Raw genomic sequence first — 10,715 nt, forward strand, 5'->3', positions numbered from 1 at the left:
AGCTCCACATTGATCTGGTACTGATACTCCCTGTATATAGCTCCACATTGATCTGGTACTGATACTCCCTGTATATAGCTCCACATTGATCTGGTACTGATACTCCCTGTATATAGCTCCACATTGATCTGGTACTGATACTCCCTGTATATAGCTCCACATTGATCTGGTACTGGTACTTCCTGTATATAGATCCACATTGATCTGGTACTTCCTGTATATAGCTCCACATTGATCTGGTACTTCCTGTATATAGCTCCACATTGATCTGGTACTTCCTGTATATAGCTCCACATTGATCTGGTACTTCCTGTATATAGCTCCACAGTGATCTGGTACTGGTGCTCCCTGTATATAGCTCCACATTGATCTGGTACTGATACTCCCTGTATATAGCTCCACATTGATCTGGTACTGGTACTCCCTGTATATATCTCCACATTGATCAGGTACTGGTACTTCCTGTATATATCTCCACATTGATCTGGTACTGGTACTCCATGTATATAGCTCCACATTGATCTGGTGCTCCCTGTATATAGCTCCACATTGATCTGGTACTTCCTGTATATAGCGCCACATTGATCTGGTACTCCCTGTATATAGCTCCACATTGATCTGGTACTCCCTGTATATAGCTCCACATTGATCTGGTACTGGTACTCCCTGTATATAGCTCCACATTGATCTGGTACTCCCTGTATATAGCTCCACATTGATCTGGTACTGGTACTCCCTGTATATAGCTCCACATTGATCTGGTACTTCCTGTATATAGTTCCACATTGATCTGGTACTGGTACTCCCTGTATATAGCTCCACATTGATCTGGTACTTCCTGTATATAGCTCCACATTGATCTGGTACTCCCTGTATATAGCTCCACATTGATCTGGTACTGGTACTCCCTGTATATAGCTCCACATTGATCTGGTACTGGTACTCCATGTATATAGCTCCACATTGATCTGGTACTTCCTGTATATAGCTCCACATTGATCTGGTACTTCCTGTATATAGCTCCACATTGATCTGGTACTTCCTGTATATAGCTCCATTCTTGTGTATTTTATTCCTCCTGTTAATATTTTTATTTGTATTATAATTGTTTAACTCTGCATCATTGGGAAGGGCTCATAAGCATTTCACGGTTAAGTCTACACCCGTTGTATTCGGGGGGCATGTGACAATTAGAATTGGATTTGATTTCGATAGATTCACGTGAAGTAAACTTACCTCGGATCGTTATTTGTTAAATTGAAATAGAATAAATTCATTATATTTCTGTGATTTATTTTAGCTGTAGAGTTGACCACGCCCTGCTTGGTTTTCATTGGTTAATGGTCATCTTTCGTCAAGGAGCTTCAGTAAAGTGTGTGATTCCAGAGAGACGAGTTGAGTTTGGACAGTTACACTATTTTGTATATAATCTGTCCTAAATAAGATACATATTTGCAGCTGTATTCTGTAAAATGGTCGGGGTAAAGGTGATCGGAAATGATTCAGAATTCCAACCTGAGCTAGCAGACGCCGGATCAAGGCTTGCGGTAGTGAAGTTCACAATGGCAGGGTAAGGTTCAAAATCTGTTCCCAGGCCTGGCTTTAGCAGCTAGCTATGATCTACACTGAAATGGGCGATCCACTTTCATTTGTGAATGTATAACTAGACAGTCAATTTGTTTCGGATTTCACAGTGCATGAGTTGTTGAGTACTTTCAAACAGCTTTTGTAAAAGCGTGACAAAATAACTAACGATAACTTAACTCTGACAACATACCACGCTGTTAGGTAACTAACTTTAGCTAGCTAGATAGCTTAGCCAGCTATGACTTAGCAATATCAGCCAGGCTAAGCTAGCTAGACAACTTGTTATTAACAGCATGACAGTAGTCTGGTACTAGCTAGCTAACAATACAGTCAAGTATGTTCAGTATAATGTGTGGTACATAGAGGTAATGTTACCTAGCTAGCCACCTGTCTAGCTAGTGGTTTTAATAGGCATCTACTAGCGAGCTATGCTCTTCCCCGTGAAGGGAACACAACAACTATGTTTTCTAACGTTCGTTAACGATCTAGATAACTAGCGAACTCGGGAAGAATAATGCTTAGCTAGCTATTGCTTTAGCTACTTCACATGTAAGGCTTACTTTTTTTGTATTTCTGTTCTGTTTATAACAGCCATTGTTAATAGCTAGCTAACTAACGTTAGCCAATTAACTGCACTTCCGGTTTAGTTGACAATAGCTTCCTGTTAAACACTTCTTCGCTCCCCAGGTGTCGACCCTGTGTCAGAATATCCCCTGCTTTCAACATGTTGAGTAACAAGTACCCACACGTCATTTTTCTTGAAGTAGATGTACACGTCTGTCAGGTGAGGTTATTTTTGTGTTAAGACTTTTATTAATACAGCCTACTGTGTCGTTATCAAACCACCAGGTACTCCATTATGTTGTTGTTGTCATAGCCTCAGACATGTCAACAACCTCTCATGTTATTCATTGAGCAATACAGATGAAGAAGTCTGGTGTGTGTGTGTGTTGAGGCGCGTGACTAAGACTTGAATGTCAATGTCCCCTCTTTCAGGCAACTGCTGCCGCCAACAACATCTCTGCAACGCCAACGTTTTTGTTTTTCCGTAACAAAGTGCGCATTGACCAGTATCAAGGTGCAGATGCCTCAGGTCTAGAGGAGAAGATCAAGCAGCATGTAGAAAACGACCCTGGAAGCAACGAGGACTCAGACATTCCCAAGGGATATGTGAGTATATGATGAACTACATCACTCGGGTGAGTTTCCCAAAACGCAAAGATAATCTTTAGAATTAAGATCATACTTCGTCTATTGCCCAGCAACTAGCTAACTGATCTTTATGTTTTTTGGGAAACTCACCCTAGGCTAGATATACTTCTGAGTTTTGTCCTTGTCTTCCCGACCTGGGACGCAAACTCAGAACACCTCCCTGTCTTCCCGAGACAGGACGTGAACTCAGAACCCCTCCCTGTCTTCCCGAGACAGGATGTGAACTCAGAACCACTCCCTGTCTTGCACCGTCAATGCTGACTCAGAAAAGGTTAGGAATTTCTGGGTCTGTGGTGACGGTATCCCAGGACAGGTCTCAGGAAGGTAGTAGCAAGGTTTAGCATAAGTCGAAGCTAACCATACGCTACATAAGCTCACATTTCAGTAAAGCAGTGTCAACATTTAGGGTGGTGCTTTACAAAGCTACACAAGTAGGTGCGAGAACCTCTGACGAGAATGAAATCTTTGTTTTTGTGCTCGCTTCTAATGTGCACTTAACATGGATTCACCTTGTGTGCGTCCTTTAAAACAAATATATATCTTTGTACTGTGTCTGTGTGTTCAGATGGACCTGATGCCGTTTGTGAACAAAGCTGGCTGTGAGTGCCTAAATGAGAGCGACGAGAGCGGCTTTGAAAACTGCTTAGTCAAGGACACCACCTACCTGGAGTCTGACTGTGATGAGCAGGTGAGTCTGAGGATGGATGGATGTTAGGTTCTTCTCTTTAGGTCAGAGCTGTCTGAATGTGTTCAGTCCAGTCAACTTGTTGTGAGGTTTTACTGAGTTGTGCAGCGGTCTGAGGCACTGCATCTCAGTGCAGGAGGTGTCACTACAGTCCCTGGTTCGAATCCACGTTGAATCACTTCCAGCCGTGATCGGGAGTCCATTGTGCCGTGCACAATTGTCCCAGCGTCGTCCGGGTTTTGCCAGGGTTGGCCGTCAATGTAAATAAGAATTTGTTCATAACTGACTTGCCTAGTTAAATAAAGATTACGTTTATAAAAAATTACTGCAAGTACCCCCATGTCCATTTGAAAATGTTTCAAATCAAAGTTTATTTGTCACGTGCGCCGAATACAACAGGTGTAGACCTTACAGTGTAAAAAAGGTATTAGGTGAACAATAGGTAAGTGAAGAAATAAAACAACAGTAAAAAGACAGGCTATATACAGTAGTGAGGCTACAACAGTAGCGAGGCTACATACAGACACCGGTTAGTCAGGCTGATTGAGGTAGTATGTACATGTAGATATGGTTAAAGTGACTCTGCATATATGATGGACAGAGAGTAGCAGTAGCATAAAAGAGGGGTTGGTGGGTGTTTGCCCTGGTTATGGAATTAATTGACGAGACCCAAGTGGAACACAGACACTTTCCTTCTTAGTGTGGGATGTTATATTCTATCGATGTCAGCGTGGAAAGTAGACTAATAGATGTATAGTATCACCCCTCACTGACAGACTAATAGATGTATAGTATCACCCCTCACTGACAGACTAATAGATGTATAGTAACACCCCTCACTGACAGACTAATAGATGTATCACCCCTCACCGACAGACTAATAGATGTATCACCCCTCACTGACAGACTAATAGATGTATCACCCCTCACTGACAGACTAATAGATGTATCACCCCTCACTGACAGACTAATAGATGTATCACCCCTCACTGACAGACTAATAGATGTATAGTAACACCCCTCACTGACAGACTAATAGATGTATCACCCCTCACTGACAGACTAATAGATGTATAGTAACACCCCTCACTGACAGACTAATAGATGTATAGTAACACCCCTCACTGACAGACTAATAGATGTATAGTAACACCCCTCACTGACAGACTAATAGATGTATCACCCCTCACTGACAGACTAATAGATGTATAGTATCACCCCTCACTGACAGACTAATAGATGTATAGTATCACCCCTCACTGACAGACTAATAGATGTATAGTAACACCCCTCACTGACAGACTAATAGATGTATAGTATCACCCCTCACTGACAGACTAATAGATGTATAGTAACACCCCTCACTGACAGACTAATAGATGTATAGTATCACCCCTCACTGACAGGCTAATAGATGTATAGTATCACCCCTCACTGACAGACTAATAGATGTAACACCCCTCACTGACAGACTAATAGATGTATCACCCCTCACTGACAGACTAATAGATGTATCACCCCTCACTGACAGACTAATAGATGTATAGTATCACCCCTCACTGACAGACTAATATATGTATCACCCCTCACTGACAGACTAATAGATGTATCACCCCTCACTGACAGACTAATAGATGTATCACCCCTCACTGACAGACTAATAGATGTATAGTAACACCCCTCACTGACAGACTAATAGATGTATAGTAACACCCCTCACTGACAGACTAATAGATGTATAGTAACACCCCTCACTGACAGACTAATAGATGTATCACCCCTCACTGACAGACTAATAGATGTATAGTATCACCCCTCACTGACAGACTAATAGATGTATAGTATCACCCCTCACTGACAGACTAATAGATGTATAGTAACACCCCTCACTGACAGACTAATAGATGTATAGTAACACCCCTCACTGACAGACTAATAGATGTATAGTAACACCCCTCACTGACAGACTAATAGATGTATAGTAACACCCCTCACTGACAGACTAATAGATGTATAGTATCACCCCTCACTGACAGGCTAATAGATGTATAGTATCACCCCTCACTGACAGACTAATAGATGTATCACCCCTCACTGACAGACTAATAGATGTATCACCCCTCACTGACAGACTAATAGATGTATAGTATCACCCCTCACTGACAGACTAATAGATGTATCACCCCTCACTGACAGACTAATAGATGTATCACCCCTCACTGACAGACTAATAGATGTATCACCCCTCACTGACAGACTAATAGATGTATCACCCCTCACTGACAGACTAATAGATGTATCACCCCTCACTGACAGACTAATAGATGTAACACCCCTCACTGACAGACTAATAGATGTAACACCCCTCACTGACAGACTAATAGATGTATCACCCCTCACTGACAGACTAATAGATGTATCACCCCTCACTGACAGACTAATAGATGTATCACCCCTCACTGACAGACTAATAGATGTATCACCCCTCACTGACAGACTAATAGATGTATCACCCCTCACTGACAGACTAATAGATGTATCACCCCTCACTGACAGACTAATAGATGTATCACCCCTCACTGACAGACTAATAGATGTATCACCCCTCACTGACAGACTAATAGATGTATCACCCCTCACTGACAGACTAATAGATGTATCACCCCTCACTGACAGACTAATAGATGTATCACCCCTCACTGACAGACTAATAGATGTAACACCCCTCACTGACAGACTAATAGATGTATAGTAACACCCCTCACTGACAGACTAATAGATGTATAGTAACACCCCTCACTGACAGACTAATAGATGTATAGTATCACCCCTCACTGACAGACTAATAGATGTATCACCCCTCACTGACAGACTAATAGATGTAACACCCCTCACTGACAGACTAATAGATGTAACACCCCTCACTGACAGACTAATAGATGTAACACCCCTCACTGACAGACTAATAGATGTATCACCCCTCACTGACAGACTAATAGATGTATCACCCCTCACTGACAGACTAATAGATGTATCACCCCTCACTGACAGACTAATAGATGTATAGTAACACCCCTCACTGACAGACTAATAGATGTATAGTAACACCCCTCACTGACAGACTAATAGATGTATAGTATCACCCCTCACTGACAGACTAATAGATGTATAGTAACACCCCTCACTGACAGACTAATAGATGTATAGTATCACCCCTCACTGACAGGCTAATAGATGTATAGTATCACCCCTCACTGACAGACTAATAGATGTAACACCCCTCACTGACAGACTAATAGATGTAACACCCCTCACTGACAGACTAATAGATGTATACTACTAAACTCATATTTTCTCCCCTTCAGCTCTTAATTACTATGGCCTTCAACCAGCCTGTCAAGCTGTTCTCAATGAAGCTCCTGTCCTCTGACTTTGGTGAGTCCTTATTCTTCCTGGCGGCTCCTAAATGTTGCTCAGTTCCTAGTAAAAGTACAGTAGTAGTAGAAATGGGGAAAACCTTTTTCATTTTGACCCTTTGCCCATGGAATAGATGTTGTCCTTTATTGGAATGATCGTGGTTTCTCGTTTGTTGTTGTTGAGTTCCCATGCTTTCTTTGGTTGCCCTGTTTTCTGCCTTCAGCACCTCTCTGATTCAGAGGGGTTAAATGTGGAAGACACATTTCAGTTGAGGGAATTCAGTTGTACAACTGACTAGGTTTCTCCCTTTCCTTTCCCTGTCTCATACATACTTCCTTTCCCCCTCTGCCTACTTCCTTTTTCCCCCTCTGCCTTACTTCCTTTTTTTCCCCCTCTGCCTACTTCCTTTTTTTCCCCCTCTGCCTACTTCCTTTCCCCCCCTCTGCCTACTTCCTTTTTCCCCCCTCTGCCTACTTCCTTTTCCCCCCCTCTGCCTACTTCCTTTTTCCCCCCCTCTGCCTACTTCCTTTTCCCCCCCTCTGCCTACTTCCTTTCCCCCCCCTCTGCCTACTTCCTTTTCCCCCCCTCTGCCTACTTCCTTTTTTCCCCCCCTCTGCCTACTTCCTTTTTCCCCCCCTCTGCCTACTTCCTTCCCCCCCCCCCTCTGCCTACTTCCTTTTTTCCCCCCTCTGCCTACTTCCTTTTCCCCCCCCCCTCTGCCTACTTCCTTTCCCCCCCCCCCCTCTGCCTACTTCCTTTTTCCCCCCCCTCTGCCTACTTCCTTTTTCCCCCCCCTCTGCCTAGTTCCTTTTTTCCCCCCTCTGCCTACTTCCTTTTTCCCCCCTCTGCCTACTTCCTTTTTTCCCCCCTCTGCCTACTTCCTTTTTTCCCCCCTCTGCCTACTTCCTTTTTTCCCCCCTCTGCCTACTTCCTTTTTCCCCCCCTCTGCCTACTTCCTTTTTCCCCCCCTCTGCCTACTTCCTTTTTCCTCCCCTCTGCCTACTTCCTTTTTTCCCCCCTCTGCCTACTTCCTTTTTTCCCCGCCTCTGCCTACTTCCTTTTCCCCCCCTCTGCCTACTTCCTTTTTTCCCCGCCTCTGCCTCTGCCTACTTCCTTTTCTCCCTGTTACAGCCCAGGCACCAAAGTGTGTGAAGATCTTCATTAACCTTCCTCGCTCCATGGACTTTGACGATGCTGAGCGTAGTGAGGCCACCCAGAACCTGGACCTGGCAGAGGAGGATTTCAAGGACGACGGACTGATTCCACTGAGATACGTCAAATTCCAGAATGTCCAGAGCGTCACCGTAAGTCATTTAACACCAACCAATCACCAGCAGGCCCCTCATTTCCTGGTTATTTCCTTTTTTTTTCTTCCTGAGGTCACATGATATTGAAACACTGCATGTACTTCAATTGGTTCCTATTCTAACAGTAGAAGAAGAAGAAGGTCTTATCCAGTTCTGAACTGCAGACAGAGGAAGAGGCGACGCCAGATTCCGCCTCAATATCTGTCCCCATGAGAATAAAATGTGAAGCATACCAAAGGGAGAGTTTCTGTATGGAGGTCCAATGAGTGTTGAATTTGGTCAACATAAAATGTAATTGATTTGATGGAATAAAGTTTGGTAATGTTTAGATGATGAATTACTGATAGATGCACGTGGTATCCTGGCAACTTTTGAGAAAAACAATTTTATATCAAAGTTGTGTCTGTTGGTCAAAATGCGTATCTAGTCTCTCATTGGCTAGAATGCTCCCATCTGATCCTGCCTCCTCCCTGCCTGCCTTTTGGTCTTTGTAGACTTTTATTCCCGTTGTCCAATATCTTGTCAATATAATTATCATAATGGGGGGGGGAAGCAAGGAAGGAAGACATTTAAGACCAAATGAGACAGCCCATTTGTAAATAAGAATTTGTTCTTAACTGACTTGCCTAGTTAAATAAATAATGAGTTGTGTTAATGTGGAACAATACAGCCATCTAGTGGCACAAAATAGTCATGTTTTTTGTTGTTGTTACATTTACATTTTAGTCATTTAGCAGACGCTCTTATCCAGAGCGACTTACAGTAGTGAATGCATACATTTCATACATTACATTTTTTTTTACTGGCCCCCCGTGGGAATCGAACCCACAACTCTGGCGTTGCACACACCATGCTCTACCAACTGAGCCACAGTTGTTGTTGCTGTCTCAACCGCAGCCCACTAGGCTACACACACAGGTGATATAGAATGCATGTTTACAGAAGAGAAAGAAATAAAAAAACAGATATTTGTTGCTTGATTGTCAACATAGATTTGAACTAAGACTGCAAGAATGATATCCTTTTATGGGCAGTTTCCCAGACAATGGTCCAAGACTAGAAAGCTCTTTCAAAAGGAGATTCTCTATTGAGCATGCCAGGACAACACTTAAAAAACCATGTCCGGGAAACTGACCGTTATGACCAAGTTGTGTTTCTTCCCATGTTGTTCTAACAGATGTTTGTGAAGAACAACCAAGGGGATGAGGAGACAACGAAAATCAATTACCTTACTTTTATTGGGACCCCTGTACAGGCAACGAACATGAATGACTTCAAACGGGTAATATCTGGCATCCCCCCCTCCATCAGCTATGAGACTATGATGTTGACGGAATTGAATTGTGTTGTTTATTATTATTTTTTTTTGTATCCTGCATTGGGATCAGGCCTCTCGTCAGATGAGGCCTAACAGTAATGATACAATCATAGCAATATCATCCAATGGTACATTACATTGATTTCAGCAATAAAATCAGGCTAATGTGGAGATTAAACTAAATCAACAATGTGCAGTTGTTCCACTATACATGTCAATATGATTTTCAGTTGGTGTTGACCGTAATGTTATTTGCTACTGCATACACTGTAGGAGATTTTCGTTCACGTCTACTCCTTTGGGACTAAGAGGATTCCTGCACTGTTTACACGGCTGTGTTTTCTATTCAATATAGGTTGTGGGCAAGAAAGGAGAGAGTCACTGATAAGGAAGAGAGGAGGAGAAGACTGCCCTTATTGCTGCGACGATCCCTCCCAGGACTTCCCTCTCGTCTTGTCTGCCAAAGCTGCCACCGAGAGGGTTAGGGCCTGCTCCACTGTAACACAACACAGACAACCAATGCTGTGTTCCAAATAGCACCCTAATTCCCTTTTTAAAGTACACTATATGATCCAGAGGTGTCAGCGGTTAAAATGTAGTGCAATTGTATAGGGAGTCATTTGGGACACATCCACCAACCTAACGTTTATATGAGCTTGTTCCCCTCCGCCTGCCAGTGAAGTCACCAAGACGAGGCAACTCAATTCATTCAAAACCAATTTTTTTTTTTATTTTTTATTGTAATTCAGACAAACACTGTAAATAAACACAATCCTTTTTCAAAGGCAAATTGGTATTTCATGTCTCTTGAATTTAAAATGTAAATGTTTGCTCCAAACCACCATCACAAAGACAAGGAAAATGAAGTTCCCAGGGCACCTCATGTTTTCTACTGCTGGAGTTCCTGTTATCGTAAAATATTGTCATAAAAATATTGCAGAGTTGCGGCGCCGAAATGTAAACTACCTGCACTTTTTACAGTCGTCTTCAAGCACTGATCATCCCTGTGGACATGCTTATGACTAAGTCTACTGCAAAAAGGAAGAATTCCAGGTGAAGGAGTTTGATGGTAGCAGCATCTGGACACCAACAGGTGCGTGAATCCACTTCTAAATGGGGACGAGGACGAAGTAATGCCATTTTTTGACCACATTGTGTCACCAAAGGCTTTGCTATAACGTCTTACACT

The 10,715-nt window shown here is 42.8% G+C and overlaps 1 protein-coding gene across 2 annotated transcripts; it reads left to right on the forward strand.

The window, feature by feature from the left end:
• The first annotated feature begins 1,332 nt into the window (after positions 1-1,332).
• Positions 1,333-10,316, forward strand: txnl1 (thioredoxin like 1). Of its 2 annotated transcripts, NM_001139680.1 has the most exon segments (8): positions 1,390-1,570; positions 2,275-2,371; positions 2,584-2,757; positions 3,365-3,487; positions 6,850-6,919; positions 8,033-8,205; positions 9,386-9,490; positions 9,882-10,316. In NM_001139680.1, coding segments are annotated over 8 exon segments (870 nt in total). In that variant the 5' UTR covers positions 1,390-1,472; the 3' UTR covers positions 9,912-10,316.
• Positions 10,317-10,715: the final 399 nt, after the last annotated feature.

The sequence above is a fragment of the Salmo salar genome, chromosome 13 (assembly GCF_965601325.2).
Source record: "Salmo salar chromosome 13, fSalSal1, whole genome shotgun sequence".
In the NCBI taxonomy this organism is placed as follows: Eukaryota; Metazoa; Chordata; class Actinopteri; order Salmoniformes; family Salmonidae; genus Salmo; species Salmo salar.

What these genes read in the sequence shown, in the direction of transcription:
- txnl1 (XM_014138954.3), top strand. Translation starts at nt 1,473, where the DNA reads ATGGTCGGGGTAAAGGTGATCGGAAATGATTCAGAATTCCAACCTGAG. An exon ending in GTGAAGTTCACAATGGCAGG is followed by an intron (nt 1,571 to 2,274) that starts GTAAGGTTCAAA and finishes TTCGCTCCCCAG; the next exon opens with GTGTCGACCCTGTGTCAGAA. An exon ending in GCTCCTGTCCTCTGACTTTG is followed by an intron (nt 6,920 to 8,032) that starts GTGAGTCCTTAT and finishes TCCCTGTTACAG; the next exon opens with CCCAGGCACCAAAGTGTGTG.